The sequence below is a fragment of the Mustela putorius genome, unplaced genomic scaffold (genome assembly GCF_011764305.1).
Source record: "Mustela putorius furo isolate JIRA1106 unplaced genomic scaffold, ASM1176430v1.1 tig00000585_pilon_pilon_pilon, whole genome shotgun sequence".
In the NCBI taxonomy this organism is placed as follows: Eukaryota; Metazoa; Chordata; class Mammalia; order Carnivora; family Mustelidae; genus Mustela; species Mustela putorius.
In genome coordinates, this window is record NW_025421424.1 from 11,010,493 (window position 1) to 11,033,027 (window position 22,535).

The 22,535-nt window shown below is 40.9% G+C and overlaps 1 protein-coding gene across 2 annotated transcripts in view; it reads right to left on the reverse strand.

Moving 5' to 3' along the window:
• AHCYL1 (adenosylhomocysteinase like 1) overlaps nt 1-22,535 on the reverse strand; it is a 38,857-nt gene that overhangs the window by 6,458 nt on the left and 9,864 nt on the right. For both annotated transcript variants that reach the window (XM_004769720.3, XM_004769721.3), the window contains exons 2-9: nt 7,989-8,100; nt 5,347-5,490; nt 4,284-4,384; nt 3,753-3,855; nt 2,280-2,374; nt 1,592-1,698; nt 659-775; nt 322-385 (exon numbers count right to left, since the gene is read on the reverse strand). In XM_004769720.3, the coding sequence (XP_004769777.1) occupies nt 322-385; nt 659-775; nt 1,592-1,698; nt 2,280-2,374; nt 3,753-3,855; nt 4,284-4,384; nt 5,347-5,490; nt 7,989-8,100 (843 nt within the window). The remainder of the gene's footprint in view (nt 1-321; nt 386-658; nt 776-1,591; nt 1,699-2,279; nt 2,375-3,752; nt 3,856-4,283; nt 4,385-5,346; nt 5,491-7,988; nt 8,101-22,535) is intronic.

Consider the following 22,535-nt stretch of genomic DNA (forward strand, 5'->3'; position numbering starts at 1 on the left):
CTCCAGTTCCGGGTCACTTGGGTGGCTAAAATGCCACATGTTCACTTGAAGTCAGTCTCATGAAAGGTAACTGTTATCATGGTGGAGGGTGGGGCGGGGCTGCCAACAGGCCGTTCCACAAGACAGTGTGGTGAGATCTGAAAACTCTATGGATTTTGTACATCTCTATTCATAATTCTGAATAAAGCACTTCTGCTACTGAGATACATTATCTCGAAGCGTTTTTTAACCCTGTGTCAGTGACCACACTGACAGCATGGATTGCCTTCACTCCACATTTCTAGAAAGTCTATGAAAAGACACTGAGACCCAGCTATTTACCTCACCATAGCCACACACCACCACTTGTTTCCCACCAAACATCACATCTGTGGTCCTCTTCAGGCTGTGGAAAACAGATAAGGGCTCAACTTAAACATTATTAGCCCAGACACAGTCCCTCTGCACAAAAGCAAAAGTGTGAGGCAACGCCCCATGAGAACTCCAGCTGGAAGCTGGCTGGGCCCAGTATGACACGAACCCCTCTAACGAACCATTAACACCAAGGGAAGACAACGGGAAGACCACGGGAGAAGACCAGGAGTGGTATCAGAATAACACTGCGACCCAACCCAAACCTGTCCCCTAGGAGTCTGAATATCTATACATTTCAACCTACCCATCCAGAATGGACTCTCGGCAGCAGTACAAGTTATCAAACTTCTGTTTGGTAACAGAGTCATTGACATTCATGGCTGGAACACAGAGCTTCCCAGCTTTGGAGAGCTGATACAGCCTAAAGGGAAAAGAAGCCACAAAAACAAACAAAACCGAAATTACTACACAGCAAAATCTGCCTAATTCTCTTTGAGCTCCATGCTTCCCGCCCCCCACCAGCTGTATTTATTGCCCAAGGATATCAGTAAGCAAGAGCATTTCCTTGTCCTCACCTCTTTTCATTTTCTCTCCCCCTGGGCCCCCCGCCCTTTTCTTGGAAGGGGAAAAAACCCCCTTTCAACAGAAGAAATTGACTTCTCTTCCATAAAAGGGGATATATTTCCTTAGACCAGCATTTTCTTGATAAAAAAACAAACAAACATGCCTACTTCTGATAAACAAAGATTATCAATGACTCTGATTCAGTTGCCTATGTGTGCTTGTGTGAGCGTGTGCAGTGTGCACACAATGGAGAAACACTCTTCCAGAAAGAGATCTTTTAGGGTTTTTGACAAGCCAAGAATACTCTGCCCAGTTTTACTTTTTGTAGTGTGTATAATATATAGTTTTACAATAGGATTTTTTTTCGTATTTCAAATATAAAATTTTAATACAATATTGAATACAGTTTTCCAGATACATTCATTCCCTATACCTCCCAACACTGGTTGAGACTCACAGTGGAATAAGTGGGAAAGAAAAATGTGTGAACTAGAACCTGAAATAACTGCCATTTAGGATCTCCTGGATTCTTCAGAAGTAAAAACAGAAGTTTTATCTAATGAAGGTACTCCCATTTAGTTACATGTCTGAAACATAGCCCTCAAGCCTAATGGAGACCAGGAGAGTTTGCTGAGGCAAGGACACAAGGGGCAGCTACTCCAGAATCTGTTACCTGTGAACACCAGTCACGCTCTCTTCCACAATGCCTCGGATCTTCTTAAACACGTTTGGATACTTCTTATAAACCCAGTGGGTTAAGTCTCCCCCATCATCCAGGATCTACAGAACAGCCAGAAGACTTCTATGGGCATTCAGGCTGCTAGAGCTGGGGGGAACTTTGAACCCACTTTCTGTTCTAGTAAGAGAGCCCTGTATGTTTTGGAGGAGCACTCCTCAGAGCTCCTTCGAACAGGTTTAGACAGTGGAAACACAGTCAAATCTGTTGGTGTAGAATGGTTAAAAGGATTCCTAAGTTTGTTCTTGGCTATAGTGAAGAGTACTAGGCTAATCACAGACTCGTTTTTAGTCTAGAGTCTTGAAATATATAGCTCTGTGGGATGCAAAAGGCGAGCTGGGGCAGGAAGGAAAGAAACCAGAATTCCACTCCAAAGAGGAACCACATTATTTCTTTCTATTTCATTCTGCTGTGTTTGAGCCACAAGTGTTCACTTTAGTTTTACCCTTCCCCCACCTTTCCATTCAGTACTCAGACCCATTCTGAATAGGTACTGAGCTAAACACTCTGACAACAAAGTAAGTGTATCAGAACATACATCCAAAACATATTTAGGGAACCATGCTTTGAGGGAAAAAAGGAAACAAATCTATGGTCAAAGTGTGGGATGAATATACATCATTACCATGTTAGCTTGCCAACCATCCATGTTCACACAGCGGTCAATACACCACCAGAAGTCATCTTCTGACTCGCCCTTCCAGGCAAACACGGCAACTCCTGTGGGGATGGGAACAAATCAGCTCACTCCTCCTTCTGGGAGTCTGCTATACCAATACCACTTTCTGAGATCCATGTGAAGAGGAAAAGGGCTACAGGAACTATGTTGGACAGGAAACAACTCTGAAAGGGCAAAAAGTCAAAATGGCACCTGTGGTTCAGAATTCGGTAACAAATTTAAGAGATTTTTGTTTTTTTAGAAGTATTTTGGAACCTTAAATTGTTACTCTCTTTCGTCAGTTTTATACTTGGAACTCTTAACAACCTAAGGAGATAAAGTGAAATGGGAATCATAATAAAGTTGTTCACGGGGCGCCTGGGTGGCTCAGTGGGTTGGGCCTCTGCCTTCGGTTCAGGTCATGATCCCAGGGGCCTGGGATCGAGTCCCGCATAGGGCTCTCTGCTCAGCGGGGAGCCTGCTTCTCCTCATCTCTCTCTCTGTCTGTCTCTCTGCCTATTTGTGATCTCTCTCTCTGTCAAATAAATAAATAAAATCTTTAAAAAAAAATAAAAAATAAAGTTGTTCACTAGAACATTATTTGTATTAGCAAGAATCTTGGAACAACCTAAATGGTCAACATGAGTAAAACAATGAAGAAAAATCATGTGGCCGTATAATTATTACGAATGATTCTTTCAAGAAGTTTTCAGGGACATGGAAAACTTCTTCTGAAAGTGTTATGTTTTAGGTTATAAATTATATATTGAGACTGATTTCTGTAAAACGTCAATAGAAAAAAGGAAAAATGTGTAAAATATTATCCCTGTGCAGTAGGATTATTATTATTATTTGGAAATTCCTAAATTTTCTGTAATGAACACCAGAAAAGAACAAGAAAATCAAGAGCATTATAAAGTTGCTCTCTGAGGATCCCAGGGAGATGGTAAATCCTTTAAGAAACCTCACAACAATTTTCTTCTGAACATTTTTACAGTAAAAACTGTTTCAAGCTGAGCTGAACTTATAAGTAGTCCATATAGTTTCAATACAATATGGAACACCAAATTATCTAATGAGCTACTAGTACTAAAGGCACTTCTTACTTGTGTGCCCTCAAAAGCGATGAGCCTTTGGTGAAAAGAGATCAGCTGAACTCCTATACCTCACACAGTTTAACATTCCTCCTTGTTCACTTACCATTAGAATTAAGCATCTCCCCATATAATTAAGATTCTTTTCAAAGGTCATTCTTTATGATTGTATCAGGGATATGGACCTTCCTTTTATTACCCATTTTCTTCCTGTTGCTATTCTTATTACCCTCCAAAGTTTTATAGCCTCTAGACAAACACGTAACCATAAAGATAGTTTTGATACGTAGATATTTTACTTAAATAATTATTTTGAAGCACTGTTGGTGAAAAAGGCTAAACTTACCAGCCTCGGCCAGGGCTGCAGCCACTTCGTTCTGAGTGGAATAGATGTTGCAAGCAGACCAGCGGCACTGAGCCCCCAGGGCACAGAGTGTCTCAATCAACACCTGCGTAGACATACGGGAGGACAGAGTGAGAGAGAGGAGGGCCGGGTGGAAGCAGGAAGCAGCACACAAGGGGACCATGCCCAGCAACTCTGCAGCAACTAGTGCTACACTGGGAAGTTGTAAGAGGGTATGGTCCAGTGAGGGAGCCTACTGCTATCTAACTTTACCCCAAAGATGTGTTCCTAAAAGTCTTAACATCTTCCTAACAGTCGTATTTTTGCAGATCTAGCTCTCCCTGAGTCAGGTCTGTAAACATACGTTGTAACTATACACAGAGTGGAAAACCCCATTACTGTGTAACAGGAGGTCCCACCTAATAGTCATTAGCATTTGGAGATTGGATAGACAGGAAAGGAAAAGCAAATTTTAAAAAAAGTTTATTTTTCCCCCTCATCAGAAGTCCCTCTTTAGTATCCCAGCAAACTCACCGCTGTCTGGGCTGTGATGTGTGTACAGCCCACTATTTTAGCACCAGCCAAGGGCTTCTCCCCCTGAGCACGTTTCCTGAGTGAAATCAGAGCAGACATGTCTGTGAAAGAACAGAGGATTTGAGCTAGGTCTGCACTAGCAGTATTACCAATTTCTGCCCCAGCAACATCTAGGGGTGGTCTAGATCTGTTGAGATATTGCAAGATAAGGTAGAAACACCAAATTTCCATGATGACTGGCAGCTTCAACAGCAGAAAGACAGTTGAGGAGTTGTTATCCAACTGCTTGGAAATTTCTGTCTTCCTGCAGAGGACTGAACAGAGAATGAATTCTCACGTCTGGTCAAAATGGAGAGTGAATCTCATCATTCACTTGGGAGGAGGGAAGCTGTTATGGCATTGGCTAAAGGACTCCTAATCATCAAACCAGGAAGGATATCTTCACCCTCAGCAGAAGAGCACTTGCTTTTTTTCTATGCATCCTAACCCCATTCTGTCAGTCTGTTTGGTTTTGTACTTACCCCCAGCAGAGAGCACACCTTTAGTGTGAAAGTAACAAGAGTAAAAAAACCTTATCAGGAGTGGGGTGGGTGGGGAAAACCATGATTTAACGGACTGTCAGTCACTTTCACTCTTGCTCCAGCAGAGGGTGCTAAGGACCAAAGACCAAAGAGACACTGGTCACCACATCCTTAGCTGAAAACCCTCCCACATCTGCTGCTTCTGGAAAATGTGGGTCTCTGAGATTGGCAGCTGTGGTAGAATCCCGCAGAACTAACCACCATGTAGTGATCCAGGACTTGCTGAGTCCACAAGGAGATCTCCGAATATGGTGTCATGGGGGAGGAAAACAGAAACTGCTCTGTGTAATTACTACGTGCTGAGAACAGGAAGCAAGGAGAACAAGAACCCTGGGGCTCAAGCTGCACGCAGAGAGATCTGCTTATACAAGAGCCCAGAATGTTGAATTTTTCAAGGTGACTTTCAAGTGTCAAGTTGTTTGTGGATCCTGATGACCAGCAAGTGGGTTGCTTCTGGTCCCCTACCCACTCCCTTTCTTTACCTTGCTCTGCAATCTCAATCTCCCGGCGTCCAAATTCTGCCTGCTTGATGTTCTTCACACAGAAATTGCTGCTGCCCTTGGAGTTGGTCTGCTGTTTCTCTCGGGGGGAAACCTCATCATCAGAGCTATCTGTGTAGGACGCAGCTAGAGCCAGGAGAGAAAAAAACAAGGACAGACAATCCTCAATGGCCCTAACTCCACAAAGTGTACTCCCCCCAAGGACTCTCATTTAAGTTAAGCAGACTCAGAACTGGAGCCACCTTTTTTTTTTTTTTTTTTTTTTTTTTTTAAATATTTTATTTATCTATTTGAGAGAGAGACAGTGAGAGAGAGCATGAGTGAGGAGAAGGTCAGAGAGAGAAGCAGACTCCCCATGGAGCTGGGAGCCCGATGCGGGACTCGATCCCAGGAATCCAGGATCATGACCTGAGCCGAAGGCAGTCGTCCAACCAACTGAGCCACCCAGGCGTCCCTGGAGCCACCTTTTACACTACTCTCAGGTCTCCCTCCTCAGAGTCTAATGGATGAATGACATTGTTGTGGATCTCTCAGTGCTGGAACCCTTTCTTTCACCCTGATGATACCCTACCCTTAGTCCCTATAACGGGAAGCTACAGAGCCCACTCCTGCACCAGCTCTACGGATCCCAGCTAATAGGGGCACTGGGTCCCAATGTGGATTGGAACGGGACATGGCGAAGATGGAAGAACACTTTAGAGCATGTAAGGAACACCACTGCTGTAGAACACTGGTTCTACATCTACAGCATTCATCAGAATCATGTGGAAGGTTTGTTAAAATACAAATGGCTAGGCCCCACCGCCAGAGGTTCCCAATCAGCAGATCTCGGGTGGCACCCAAGAATTAGCATTTCTAACAAGTCCCCAGCTGTTGCTGCTGTTGTTCAGAAGACTGCACTCTGAGAACTAGTAACACGGATGACAGTGCTAAGAGAATCTTATAAGGGATTTTACACTAGGCTGTGCTCAAGGAATACAAAGATGGAAAGAAACGACTCAAAAGGTGAGTGAGTAGCTCTGGTTCTACTGCCAGCCCTGAGATCACTCAGTATGTTCAACTTTAAAAAAACCAGCTTCACATAAAGGCTAAAGATGTCCTTTCAGACAGATGTGTAGGGGGACATAGAGTAAACACTCCCCTACTCTCAAATCACTTCTTTCCTCTCTGAATCAACGAGTGGTTCCCGATCTGTCTCTGCCAGTGTATCAGGTCTCTCTCACTGTCTTCCACACACTGCTAGCCAACACAAATACTCCCAAAGGTATCTGTCTCACCAGACAAATGAACTAGATCACAAAATTAAAAAAAAAAAAAATGCTCTGATAAGCTCCTGTTAATGCATGGACATCAAGATTTTTGAGAACTTTGCTAAAGCTTTCTTCACTCCCTCCTTCCATCTTCCTCTTAGAGCCCGGCTTTTCACGATGAATTCTCTCTCTGCTGGAATCGGTCTGCTTATCACTCCTACTCTTTCGTATCTGTCACTTCAAAACACCTTTTATTTTTGACAGCCATTATGTTTTGAACCTCTTCTTGCACACATGCCACAGTGACTCTGAATATTCACTTATTTCAATACTTAACCCTGTAGACCACCATTTGCTCTTATCTGCTTATCTTATCCAAGCTGGGTTATCTGTGGCATGGGGCAGAAGACACTTTTTTAAAAAATGCATTTACTTTTAAAAACAAAAACAAAAACAATCCTTTCCCCTCAAAGTCCAGTCCTTAATGTTAACAACACCATATAAACAGTATTCTGGCAAAGTCATTTATGGAGATGGCAAATATCTTTGCTGAAACTAATAGCAATCTACGACCTTGGGCAAGACTCTTAAACTGTTAAATGTTTCCTCAGTTGAACAGTGGGGGTGGGGTTATATCAGACACCCCTGTGGATCTTCCAGTGTCTACTCTGCTAGTACTCAAATCATAACTTCTACATCCCAAACCACACTAACTTTCCAGTACTCCATGTAAAGTTGAGGACACAATTAAAAAAAAAAAAAGCTTACTTATATAGGATCAAATTAGGAGAGGACTAAAAAGAAACAGAGCTGGAGCCACATTATCATACTTGAACCTCTCCTACTCCAGAGGTGAACAGGGGAGGGCACTTCAACATAAAGGGTAACCTAGCAAATAAAAAGGAACTAAAATACTCACTCTTCTTGTTACCAATCAAGCAGTCTTAGAGCCAAGAAAGAAAAAGACAGGTGGCAGGGTATATCTTAAACAACAGAGTTGGAAATTATGCTTCCAAAGTACACCTCTTTTTCAAGGCCAGTTCGATCAGCCAAAATAGAATTGATTTTCTCCCTCTGTGATGTGGGTGGAGAAACGTGGGAATGGGAACTGGCCCAGCACTACCAAGCAGGCACTGGCCACAGACCACACGCAGAGACAGCCAGGGGAAGAGAAATCTCCGGATGACAAAAGCCTCCCCAGCTACAAGCCTGACTGGGGACATTCTCATTGCCCAAGTGCTAATTATCAGCTCTCAGCACAAAGACGGGAAGAACTTTCAGATTCTAGATAAGTACAGTACAGTGGGCAGAGAACTAGATTAAGACTCTGGAACTGGGAAGGGAGATCAGTGTGGACATAAGTTCTCCACCTACCTGAACTGTAGCTGTCCGTGGAAGACTGGGAGATGGAGCGAGACAAAGATCGGCGGCCTGTCTTGGTGGGGAATTTGGTGAACTCCTGCATGTCATCAGCAAACTGGATTTGCTGTAAGAGGAAGACGAACAGTTGAAAATTTACAACAGGAATTCTAGGAAATGTTCCATTTTTTAAGGCCATGTATTTCCTTCCCTAAAACCCAATGTTACTACATAGTTCCTACAAGCCAGCAATTCTCAGACTAGAGTGAGGGTGGGCGGAAGTTATTGCTGACTCCTCCCCAAATGCCAATTACTGCTTCTTTCCAATTGTTGTAGAATTTTGGGGTGGGGGGGAGCTCAAGACCGAACTTTTTTAAGCATCTGTCCAAATTTCACAAATCTTTCTTCTCACATTCCATGAAGTTTTCTTTCTTCTTACAAACTTGACAGGCTCTTTACCCTTCCTCCCAACTCTACCAAAAAAATACACAATCTCATAGTGCTTCTGCTTTTTTTTTCCCCCAAAGGATTCTCTTGAAGCACATTCTCATCCTGAAATTAGCAATGGTCCTGTTGTTTGAAGAAAATTATGGAGTTGCCTTGAAATGGTGATAGGCACTGGGGTGCCAAGTCAGAGTCCAATGATACTTATACTTCACAAAGCCATGCAGTATGCCCAGAACTTTCCACATCCAATAAAATACTGGCATACAATAAAGCATGCAAAATTCAAAAAAATATATGCACTCCACAGTAAAATCTAACTAATTAGGACAAATTTGAAGCAGAAAATAAATGACTTGGTAAAATCTTTATTAAAAACTTCATTAAATGAAATACACCAGAAGTAGGTAATTGTTTGAAGGATACTTGGAAAATGGGCTTTAATAAATGGCAAATACCTTATAATTAATGTAACTCAGAAACTTAATGGATGCTTCTAAAATGTATGAAAACATTTTCTTCTATTAAATGGTTTAAACCTTCCTCCTGAATGCTGATAAACCCTTTAAAATACAAAATAAACTTCAGCCTCCTGCAAAACAGAACAGTTTGAGACTATGAATTGAGATTCTCCTCACAATCTGACTAAATCTGAAAAGGTTCCCATGGAGAATTCATTAAGCTAAGTCTTTAGCAGATAACTCTGGAAATATAAAAGCTATTACAGATTAAAATCTTCTCCCCATAATGCTAGCAACATGGTTATAGCCACTCTGAAGCCAGAACAGTAAACTGCTTGTTTGTTACAGCGGCAGTATAAGAATCAGGCGTAAAAGTGCAACACAGAAAAAGAACTCAGTAAATAAAAAGCATTCAGTCTAAACAACATATATGACACCAGAACTTGATTAACAAGTATCTTTATACATCCTAAGCAGCTTTTTTAGTTTAGTTGCTAAAACTTAAATAATTTAAATGCCAAAAGCACAGTGCCTTTCAAAACAACCAACAAACCAACCAACCCACCCCACTCTTTGGGAGCACCTGTGTGGCACATTTGGTTAAGCAACCAACTCTTGCTTTCGGCTCAGGTTGTGATCTCAGGGTCATGAGATAGAGCCCTGGCTCCATGCTCAGCATGGAGTCTGCTTGTTTTTCTCTCCCTCTGCCCCTCCCATCACATGCACTCTTTCTCTCAAATAAATAAATCTAAAAACAAAACAACAAGCCCACTCGAAGTGGCCACAGGTCAGCATGTGCCCTTCAAGAGCGGATTTCCCACTGCATGTTCACATGACTTCTGCAGTCAGCAAAGCCAGTTTTACTGAAGAGATTTATCCAGGACCAAGGTAATGACTTTCAAAACCAACATGCAGTTCTTTTGGTGGGAGAAAAAATACAGTCAAGAGACCATCAATGCTTTTTAACACCCTGCAGAGGCAGCCCTTCCTCCATCAGCCTCCTTGTTCCTGGCATAGGCAGTCTAGTCGGAAGCTACTCTTTTCTCTTGGCTGTTATGATTCCCTCCCCTGTTCATCTTTTTTCAAAAGGCTCTGGGCACATTCCCAGACACCACCTACCTGGTGGTGGCGGGGGTGGGGGAGGGAAATGCAGTAACATTCGCAGTTTCTTAAATAAAAAAAAAAAGGAGAGAGCGGGAGAGAGAGGTGCCTGTGGCAAGATAGAAATGTTTCTGCAGCAACCTAAGAACTGATTTAATAGTCGTAATCCTACCTTGTATTAACAAAGCTCATCAGTAGTCTACAGCTTAGCAAAATCTTTCCCATCTAAAAATATTAGGCTGTGTTGCAAGCAGCTTACTGATCAGTGCAGTGCCCCATCTCTCAAATAATGAATATGTCCATATTTGAAGTGGGCAGACTGTTCATTCAAGCCATGGCATGGATGGGTGGCTGTCTATTCTTGGAGCTCTCTGATATTTTCACTGCTTACAGATAAGGTGGTCCAGCTATATGAAGATGCCTGATCACCGTGTCCCCCACCCCGCCCCAACTGCGTGCTGAGGAGAACCCAGATCACAACTTATGCTCTGCCAGTGCCCACCAGGCCTGCTTGCTCCAGGGCGGCCTGACAGCCTGCAGCTCTGTTTTTCTTTTGAAGTACGGCCTGGAGCTGGAGCTGTTCACCTTCACATTGTAAACAAAGACACTGCGGTCAAGAGCAGGGTTTGAATATTACCTGTTTTTCCCTCTAGTGAAACCAGATCTCAGCAACAGCCCTCTAAGTTGGGATGGTTTCACCCCACTTACACAAATATGATCATTTAGGTAAAAACAAAATCTGAAGATGGCTGCAAAGCTGTTCCGTTTACATTACTTCCTATTATCATCATTTCTTCCCATCATAATTAAGTCTCCACTGGTGTACCTCAGTGCTTCTTCAAAGCTGTTATCTTTAAGGAAGGCTAGTTCTAAATAGGATGTAGAATGGGAAAGGGAGAGGGAAAAAGAGATAAGGTAGCTGGAACTTCAAAAAGTATCTGAAAATCAAAAAGTCCTATGTTAAAGAACTATTTTGTGTTTGAATACTCACCATCCCATAAACAGACTTACCCACACCAAGCATTAGTTCAAGTTTCATTCTTGAACTAATATTACAACTGAGAAAAGTTAGAAGGTCAGATTGACCCATTCTCCAAATAGCACATCCAAATACAGAAGTCTATTTGGCGTGCCTTAAAAACTCAATTAAATATCAAGCCAATTCAATGTGCTATTTTAAAGCACCCATTCGAATGGCTCAGTGGGTACAATGGTTGACTCTCTTCCATGTGACACTGAAAAGGATGAAAAGAAGCTTTCCAAAGAATCTGGGATCTGGTGCACCCACCACCTGGTGGGTAAGTGTGGTGACAAGCGAGCTGAAAGAACTGCTGTTTATAATTTATGAAGAAAAAGGGATCACAGGCAACCCAAAACAGTTATCAGCCTCCAGGGAAGACAAACTGTTTAATACTATTCATTCGATTTATCCCAACTGGTTTTTACCATCAGAAGCTGAAAAGTTTACTTCCACAAACACATGTTCTACCTACCCAGATGTTAAATAATAGCTTAGCCACACTTCCTTCCCAGGTCCCACCCAATCTTGCTGTCTAGCTCCTGAATCCCCGAGAACTGAAAGCCATCAGAATTGCACTATGTATAGCCAAGGGATGATGATCAGGATAATACTCATGGAGTGTTACATTCTTTTCGTCAACACATTTGGGAGGCACCGACTAAGTACCCAGCACTATCCCAGGGAAGATCTATGAAAGGAAATAAGAGCCATAGATTTCGTCTACTGAGAGGGTAACCGTAACACAAATGGCCATCATAGAATTTTACTGCTTCTTGAGGAAGAGCCTAGATAATGCAGTCTAACAGTCTTATCTGGATATTGTTCAGCTTAGGGCTCCAAAATTCAGAGGTTAGGCCAGACATCTTAAGAAACTTGTGACTTCACATGCTATCTACCAGCTTTTAACTTCCTCAGAAAGGTTTCCTCCTAAGGGTGAAGGATAGACTCAAAGGTAAATAGCAATCATTAGGAAAACAAACCATTAAGAGCACAGCTTAGAAGTGAGTAGAGGGACTGGTCTATCTTTCTGCTGGGGAGTATGTGAAGGGCCAGTATCCCCCCTTCTGGTACACGACTGATCTTCTGAGGCATTCCCAAATTTATATGATCTGTCCCACTGTCTCCTCCAGCATACTGTATGTGCAGAATTTTCTGCATATTTCTCAGCTAATACTTAGCAACTGAGCAAAAAGATGACTATCAGAAGGTAGAAATTTTAATAAGGTCAATTACTAAGGTGTTGTAACACCTTCCAGGATTCCTACATCTTTTCTAATCCCTCTTCCACACATCTTCTGGCTAATAGATTCCTTCTTCTATAGAATCTACTCTCATCTGCTCTCTTTTCAAAGGGAAAGAAGAGGGTATGGCTATCAGCCTAAACAAAACAGGTGCAAGATCTTGCCTTGATACTTACCACTGATCAGTCTGATTCCATTTCGGATGAATCCAAAGAAATAGTTATCAATAAACACCAATATTTTGGTACAAGAACTATGTAAGTCTGCACATCTATCACACCTTCAATTAGGTAAAAGAAATTTCCCAAAGAAGAAGGGTATCCTCTTCCCAACGTGCTGCTCCCAGGTACACCACCAGAAAATAATTTATCTCAAGGGACTCAATCTCAGGCCACTGAGTTGAATCCACAGCCTCCTTCAGTCACTTCTTCCACTCCCTAGTGCAGAAACCAGTCTTCTGAGACTCAGCAGGTTTTGGCTGCTCCCTGTCCTCCTTCCCTGTCTCAAGTTTCTTAAGTTCTCAGTTTCCCCAGATGGGGCCTGAGCTGGGTGGGGGGCGGGGGAGGGTGACGGCAAGCTGACTAATCACAGCACATATCTCCCTCCATCACTCCACCTATCTCTGTCTCAAGGGTAACAGGATATAATATGCACATGCACATGCACGTGTACACACACACACACTGCCAGAATACACTTCTGGAAGAAACAGTGTTTTCAAAAATGGGACTTAACTTGATCTTTCATCAATGCTGGTGGGAGGAAGGGGTGAGGCAACACCAGGGCTCACACTGCCTAGTCACTTAACCGGTGAAAACCTCTGCCAAAGAGTAGTCTTACCCTTATCAACTACTCCCCCAACCCCCACCCTTCTTATGAGACAATGTACCTCATGGATTTCTATTAGCTCCTATGTTGTATCCTACTCGTTATGTTGTATCCTACTCATTGTATGAGTAGGATACAACATATGTATTTTTAATATATACATTAAGTATAAATATAAATTGTGTGTGTGTATATATTTTTTTATTTCTATTTTATTTTATTTTTTTTTGTAGAGGTGACTGAAGAAATCTAGATTCCTGGAACATATCCATGACTTCAGTGATACACGCAAGTTCCCTTTCAACTCACTCTCCACCCCCACTGTCCCATTTTCCCAACTTTATTCTCATTTTCTACATGTAAACACTTCAAAAGAATAGTATAATAAACACCCGTATACCCTCCCTCTACACTGAATCCTCCCATTTCCAAAAGTTTCTACCTCTGTATATATACACATGCATCCTTTCAAGTGATCCTGCCAAAAAAGATTGCAAACCTGAAAACTCACCAATCAATTCTTCAGAATGAATCTTCTAAGAATAAGGATATTCTCTTACAGAACCACAGTAACATTCTCATACTTTTAAGAATATTAACAAGCCTATATCATCCAGGCTGTGGTCAAACTTCTCCAATTATCTCAAGAATACCTTTCATGAAGATATGGTATGTGCACAAGGGACTATTACATGGTCATAACAAAGAACGACACCTTGCCATCTGCAGCAACCACAGGGTATTATGCTAAGTGAAATGAGTCAGAGAAAGACAAATACCATACAATTTAACTCGTAAGTGGAATTTTAAAAAGCAAACAAGAAAAAAGAGACAGGGACACCTGGGTGGCTCAGTGGGTTAAAGCCTCTGCCTTCGGCTCAGGTCATGATCCCAGGGTCCTGGAATCGAGCCCTGCATCGGGCTCTCTGCTCGGCAGGGAGCCTGCTTCCTCCTCTCTGGCTGCTTCTCTGCCTACTTGTGATCTCTGTCTTTCAAATAAATAAATAAAATCTTAAAAAAAAAAAAAGAGAGACAAACAAAAAACACACTCTTAAGTACAGAGAACAAACTGGTGGTGGACAAGAGAAGTGGATGGGAAGAGAACAGGGAAATAAAGAAGATGAAGACTTCACTTGATGAGCACTGAGTAATGTATAGAACTGTTATATCACTGTACACCTGAAATTAATATAACACTGTGTTATTCACACTTGAGCAATTAAAGAAAAAAGAATCTTTCATAGTTATAGACCCAAATGCCTCCCCAACTCTTCCAACCAGGATGGAATCAAGGTTCACTAAATGCATTTGGCTGTTAGGTTCCTTTAGTATCTGGTAATCTAGAACAGCTCTCCTGCTTTTATTTTATTCCCCTCTGCGGTATTTTTTTCCTGGAAGAGTACAGGCCAGTTGCCTTATGGAATCTCCCTTATTCTGAATTTTTCAGATTAGTTCTTTCCTGTAAATTGGAAGTTCAGTTTTGAAGTTTGACTTGGAAGAGATTAAAATTTTGGCAAGAATATTTCATAGCTAACATTGTATACTTTGCATCGTATCAGGCAGCACATAACATCAGGTTGTGCCATGATCAGTGACACCAAGCTGAACCCTGGGTTAAAATGAGACCATCAGGGCGCCTGGGTGGCTCAGTGGGTTGGGCCGCTGCCTTCGGCTCAGGTCATGATCTCAGGGTCCTGGGATCGAGTCCCGCATCGGGCTCTCTGCTCAGCAGGGAGCCTGCTTCTCTCTCTCTCTCTGCCTGCCTCTGCCTCTCCATCTACTTGTGATTTCTCTCTGTCAAATAAATAAATAAAATCTTAAAAAAAAAAAAAAAAAAAAAAAAAAAAAAAAAAAAAAAATGAGACCATCAGTCTCTGAAAGGTATATTTTCTCCTTTGCAAGTAAAGGTTAAATTGTGGGGTGTTATTTTTCAGCCTGTGAATATCCTGTTCCCTAGTGACTTTACCATCTGTTCATAATCCTTGCCTGAACCAATTATATTGGGGGGGGGGTTGTTACAGAATCATGGTTTTTTCCCTATCATTCTTTGCACATACATTAACTGGCATTACTTTTGTAAAGAAAAGTTTTTCTTCTCCTTCTTTTACTTTTTTCTTTACTTGTCATTCATATTTTTATTTATTCAATCTGTTACACTAAATTATACAATGAGTACACTCAATGCTCCAGTTGTCCCAAACTGGGCCAGTGGGAGTCTCCTTCAAGCTGACTCTTCTGTTTAAGCGCTTCCTTCCTTTCTGGCATAAGATACACTAGATTCACCTTGTTCTTTCTCTGCTTCAGACCGGGAATCAGCCATTTCTCCAAGAAGCCCATATTTCTTTCAGTGAGGAATGCCATATTGAAACTAGTTTCTGAGTACATAAATTGAGCTAGTTGTTATTAGAGGTGTCAGTGCTAGTAAGTTCTTTTATGGGACAGAGAAATCTTTTTGTTTACTCATGAGTTTATATTGATATTTCCATTTCAAATTTAACATTGTCTTTTTAAAACATTTAATTTTCCTATTTGTATTTCTTTCCTCTTATGATGACAGTCTTGGTCTCTAATAGCAATCATACACTTACTTGTTTTATTCTGTAAAACATCTAAAACAATTTCAAAATCTTAAGAGTAATATTACTAACAACATGCTACACAGTAAAGTATCAATATTTCACTGAAGTTCTTTTTGTCTTTAGAAAATACCTCAAAGGATGTAAAGTTCAAGTATGATTTCCTAGGTGATTATATAATCAATTTGATATGTAGCTATTCATTTGTTTCTATTAACAAGCAATTATAAGGTTTCCTTTTTTCTCTTTAATTTTTTGATATTTTATGAAACCACATCTCAAAGTTTTAAAGGTATAGTCAGAGATGTCTCTCTGCCATTTCCAACTCCACCCCCCTCCCCCATCACCATTTTCATTGGTTTCTGGTTTATGTTCATTTCTGGAGATAGAAAAAAAATTATGTATTTATACTCTTTATTTTCCTTTTCTTACCCAAAAGCCAGAATGCTAAAATATTCTGCACCTTGGTTTTTTTGTTTGTTTTTTCCACTTAGGAAATCACTTTGAATTGGTTCAGAGTATAAGAATCAGTAATTCTTCTTTATTTTTAATTAAGGTTTTTTTATTTTATTATTTATTTATTTAAAAAAAATTTTGACAGACAGAGATCACAAGTAGGCAGAGAGGCAGGCAGAGTGAGAGGAGGAAACAGGCTCCCCACTGAGCAGAGAGCCCGATGTGGGGATCAATCCCAGGACCCTGGGATCATGACCTGAGCTGAAGGCAGAGGCTTAACCCACTGAGCCACCCAGGTGCCCCAAGAATCAGTAATTCTTAAATGCTGGGAAGGACTACAGGTGACTACTATTCACCTTATATGTAAAAAGTCATTAACCTAAAGTCAACCTTGACTTTAAATAGAGCTCAAAGAAATTAAACTGGCAAACCTCACTGCATGGTATGCTGGGGTATTCTTTAAGATGAAAATTTGTCAAATGCTTATAAATAGGTAAAGCTGTACACATCAAATGAATTTTTATGCAAAGAAAAGTTAATAGCAAATGCAAGCAATCTATCAATGGACAGATCTAGAAGGAAGATGGAGTTTCTGACATTTTGGAAAGTGGCCACACAGACTGAGTAAATGCCATCTGTATAATTTCTTAGCCTGCCAAGAAGGAGCAAGATTGGAGATGTATAAAAACAATTCTTCCTTCCTTGATCTGGAAGTTTAGCTTATATGAAAGTGAAAACGAACTACATCTGAAAATTCAAAGCCTCTACACATACTTGTTTGAGTGACTGAGTCCCACCTGTAAGTCAGAGCAACTTTGAGGAAAGCTATATCCACTGAGAGGTGCAAGACATGCAAATCCTTGCCAAACAGTTTACAGCAGATCAACTACAAGCAGTTCCATAAAAGCAGTAGCTGAGTTTACCTAGATGTGCTTTCTAAACTCGAGACAAACACCCAGCCAAGGTTAATAAGACAGAAACCCTATCAGTTTTTTAGTTACTATCCATTGCTTCCCATAAAGTATAGGCTCAAGGGAGCAAAAAGTCATCAAAACTCAACATTAAATAAAGATATTAAAGCCCTAATACTGAACAGTGACTATGTAGTAACAGGTATTGTATCCAAATGTGGGTGGGTTAATAGGACCTTTCAGAACCACTCCGCAGACACATAGTTTCAATTTCAAAAAACAAGGTAAAATCACTTTTTAAAGATTCAGCTGCAGGTGGCTTTAGCTTCCATAGCTGTTAACAAAACAGAAAATATTAAACTTCTAGGAGACTAGAGACACAAGGACAAGAATGTGACCAACGGTTACATCAAAAACATAACTATATTTTTCATTCTAGAGCAGTAATGTTTGCCATCTCTTCCTGGCTTTCTAACTTGAGATGTGTATGTTCATTTTTAGATAAAAGTCTCAGGATGAAATCATGACCTCAGATAAACCTGTAAGAAAGAAAATGGTGAAAAGAATTGTTGGCTGTAATGTCTCTGGGGCTATTTAAAAATAAGTACTACCCAGATACCTGGGTAGCTCAGTTGGTTAACTGTCTGACTAGATTCGGGCTCAGGTCATGACCTCAGGGATCAGACCCTACATTGGCTCTTTGCTGGCTGTGGAGGCTGCTTAAGATTCTCTTGCTCTCCCCCCTCCTTTCCCCGCCACCCCATGCACTCGCTCAGTCTCTCTCTCTCTCAAAACAAACAAAAAGCAAACCAAAAACTCCAAACACACCAAAAAAACCCCAAAACAAAACTACCTGTTTGCTCCAGAATGAATACAGGATAATCCCCTCACTCTATTTCCCAGACCAGAATACAAAAGTGGAGCTTTCCTGACCCATGGCTTTCTTAATGGTCATTTTCTAATGAGTAAAGTGGATAGACGCACAAGATAAAGATCTCTCTCTTTTTTTTTTAAATATTTATTTATTTGAGAGAGAGAAAGTGAGACAGAGCATGAGCAAGGAGAAGGTCAGAGAGAGAAGCAGACTCCCTGTGGAGCTGAGAGCCCGATGTGGGACTCGATCCCGGGACTCCAGGATCATGACCTGAGCCGAAGGCAGTCGTCCAACCAACTGAGCCACCCAGGCGTCCCAAGGATAAAGATCTCTTGCTTTATGTTGTATCGCAAACTAAAAGTCAAAATCAAATCTGCTATAGGAGGAGTTACTCAGCACGTTTTATCAGTAAGTAACAATGCCAGAACATCACTGATCTCAGTATTTTTCAAACCATTTTTGTTTAAATGTTGGCATACAAAGAACAAGTAAAACCACCTGTAAGCATCACATCAGGACTTTTACTTACTGCTGATCATAAATTTGAAATCCACATTTAAACCAATATTGTAAAAACAAAGGTCCTGTGAACGCCTGTATTCTTTTTTAAAATATTTTTATTTTATTTATTTGCAGAGAGACAGAAGATAGAAAGCACGAGCAGGGAGAGTGGCAGGTTCCCTGCTGAGAAAGGAGCCCGATGTGATACTCCCAGGACCCTGGGATCATGACCTGAGCCAAAGGCAGAGGCTTAACCAACTAAGCCACTCTGGCATCACCTGAATGCCTAGATTTCTATGACGTTCTAGTTTAAGCACTCTCCTTCAACATCAGTGGCCCACAGATATGACTTCTTTATAGAGGATTCCTTACAGAGGATCTGTATTTTCAAAATATCTTAGAATCTTTGAGTGCAGGATTTACTCTTCACAGATGAAAAAAAAAAGAAAAGGGGTGGGGATTAAGTGACTTGCTGAAGGCAAATTTGCTAACAATGCTGAGATTTAAAAAAAAAAAAAGGAAAAAGCAAGGGAGACAAAAATCCCTACAGGTCCAGTACTATTATCCTTCTTTTGGAATAGGCTGGAATAGCAGCTTTCCCCTGTATTTTCAAGAAGTCAGTTACAGAATAGTCTACTATTGCACAGAAGCTCTCTGAGCTTCCAGATGAGCACTTGTGAATCTAGGGATGGAAAAAAATTCTTTCTGTTCCAAAATCTACATTGATTTTGGGAGAAGTACAATGATGCAAAGAAATATATTAAAGTTGCCAACAAATTGCCTTGAGGAGTATGGTTCCTTGGGCTGGAAAGGGTGAGGAGAGAGTAAGAGACCAAACATTGTGGAAGCAAAAAGTTCTGTGCTGGCATGTATGTCCACTGTCTTCTGGTGGCAGAATGGAGAGGAGGAGAATGCACAGGCAATCTAACCCTGACCACTAGGATGAGAGAAATGACCCCAAAATGTCTTATAGGCATCAAGAGCAATGTGGAAATTTCATCTGTGTTTATTACACAAAGAGATTTTCAAATTTGGTATGGTTAAAACCAACCAATGATTTTTTTTTTCATCATCCAGGAAACCTGCTATTTTCATAAGAAATGACCATATTGAGGGGCGCCAGGGTGGCCCAGTGGGTTAAGCCTCTGCCTTCAGCTCAGGTCTTGATCTCAGGGTCCTGGGATCGAGCCCCACATCGGGCTCTCTGCTCTGCAGGGTGCCTGCTTCTCCTTCTCTGCCTGCTGCTCTGCCTACTTGTGATCTGTCTCTCTCTGTCAAATAAATAAATAAACTCTTAAAAAAAAAGAAGACCATACTTTAAAACATGCAACAGAGAATACATTTTAAATGTGTTTTTTAAGGCAACTTATTTATGTTGTGCACAATGGGAACGTGGGCGTTTTACCTCTCACACACAGCACAATTAGAGTATATGTCCTTAAACTGAGAACTCCACCAGGTCCCTTTCTCACCTGTGGTGTGGTATTCAAAAAATCTACTCCAAGTCACCTTGCATCTTCTAATGTGTCTGAAAGATCTGGCATATTTATAGATCTTTCTGTAAATCTTTCAGATTTTTCCAATACAAAACAAGTTCTGACTTTACAACAACTAAAAAATAGTTCTTATATGGTTATTAATTTTATTGAAGTATTCTGGATTTAAGCAATATGATTATTGAATTTTGATTTCATATCTATGGTAGGTATTTAAACTACTCATTTAATGAATGAAGAAAACATTCTGGCTATATGGTTTAGGATAATTTTTCAAAAAACTGAGTAGCAGGTTTTAACTATATAGCTTACATGCTGAATAGAACCTTAAACAGTCCCAGAAGTGAGGTCTGAAATTCCTCTGATCATTCAAAGGGCTTTTTTAAAAATAGAAAATAAATTGGTGGTATGATTCTATTCCCCTAGATTAGGGAGCTTTGGTTTTTAATGGATCATTGAGCAAACATCGAGACATCCATATATTAACAGCAGGTTGGAAGGTTTCATAGCAGATCAGCTTTTCCATATGCTGGACAAACTGGAGCAGTTACAACTGAATCATCTAGAGCCTCCAGTCTCCTTTGGCGGGGGACTGTGGGGTCTGTTCTTTAATGGGCTCTGAATGTACAGCAGTTTGGCTTAGAAGGCCTTGAATACAGCACTTTCTCAGTGTGGGTCTGGAAAGTTCCCCTTAAATCTCTGGAAAGAGAAACAATTCCCTGTAAAGATCACCCTTCAAGAGGTCTTGATCTGTAGTTATGCTAATGATTCCAGGGAGGTCAAGGTAGAACTGGCACAGGGCTCTGGGTGCTCACTGTGCTCCAACCTCTATTTTGGCTGTGTCCTTTCTACAAAATTCTTTTCCCAGTGTCCCAAATGAAATTTCATTCATACTTCTGCAGTATATGTTATACATGGTACTAACTCTAAGGCAGGGTTTAGCCATTCATTCAAGTCAAACACCCAGTCTCCCAAGGACAGAGACATATTAATATTGGTATACATAAAGCAAAGCTTGGTCTGCCCTCCCCTTTTTATTCTGAGTTGTTTGGTAATAAAGGAATAGTGGCAGACCCTTATGGAGTAAAAAAGAATCTTCTTTTTTTTTTTTTTTGGCGTGGGTCTCAAATCTACTCCCTTTGGCTTAAGGCTACCTGGCTTGCCAGCTCAAACACCTTTCTGGGTTCCACCCTACCTTGTTTCCTCTCATCTCTCTCCGGTCTTTTTGCTCCTTGGCTATTTCCTCAGCCCCTCATCAATCAGCTCCTTCTGTGAGGCTGTATGCTGAAGCCAGAATTTCGCTAAAACGTCCTCTCATGATCTTTACAATTTTACTACACTCTTAGTCTAGGAATTGATAATATAAATTATCATGTTAAGAAAATTCTCATCTTCTGACCCAACTTTTAATCCACTGAGTCCAAGAAGCTCAGTCTACCAGAGATCAAGAGGTGGGAATGGGAACAATGTCAAAATCATTCAAAGAGCACATTCTCAAGAAATGCTATTGGTGTAGTGGAGGCAAATTCCTTGCACTTGCTTTTTTAGAGGCACCCTCAAGTTCTTTACAAATGGCCTTGGCTATGCATAAGAAGAAACTACAACCCAATGTGGCTAGGACAGAACAATCCCAAATATCCAACTCATGGCAGGCCATGATCCTAACCACTAGGTTCTCAATTCTAGACAAGCGTTCTAGGTTTTTAGCCTGGGTTTATGGATGGGCACCAGGCTGCCAACTCCCCTTATATGTGAATTGTCTCATATATACACATAGTATTTACATTAAAATGTGTGTTTATTTTTCTGGAAGATAAACACAGTTCTGATAGGGTTCCAAACCCCAGATGGTTAAGAACCACTACACTTGACTTATGTGAACCGAATAATAACCTCTCAAGAATGTAAACTCCAGAGGATATGGATATTTGTCTTGTTCACTGTTGAATCCCAAGTGCCCAGCACAGGTCCTCAGATATAACAGTAAATGCTCAACCCTGAGCTGATTGAGCTGAATGATTTCTGGTCACAGTCTATGCTGAATATTTTGGAAAAGAAGAGTAACCTTAAGCTATTTTCAGGACCTCTCTCATGGGGCACACGATTTTTCCTCAGTGCCAAAGTCATTCAAGGTAGGTGGGAGCTACATTACCATCCCAGTATCAGATTTCATAACAATTTTGGCCAGTCTTGCTAGATAATATAAAAGACTGGTTCTAAATATGGGATCTTTCAAGTTTAAGTGGTTTCATAAAGCATATACTATCCTATTCTCCACTTGCTCCTATCCCTCAACTCTTACCTATTCTGAATAAGGAGATCTAGGTTAGGGTCCTGAAATGAATGTTTTGAAAAGCTCCCTAGGTGACTGATTTTTTCTGTTCCTTTCACTCCACGAGAAGTACTCATCGAAGACAATCTAAGCAGGATCCGAAAAAGCAAACCCAAGCACAGTGAGTTCACCAGGCTCTTAGAGCAACTGAAGGCACACAGGTAACACAGGTAACAACCGGGTTAGACACAATTCGTTCAGAGATAAAACAAATACGGCAAAGAAGAAGAAAATCTGCCTCTTTAATTCTAACTCCATCTGTCAGGTACAGCCAATCCATTAAACAGATCTACAGGGTTTAGGAGAACATGACAAAGAGC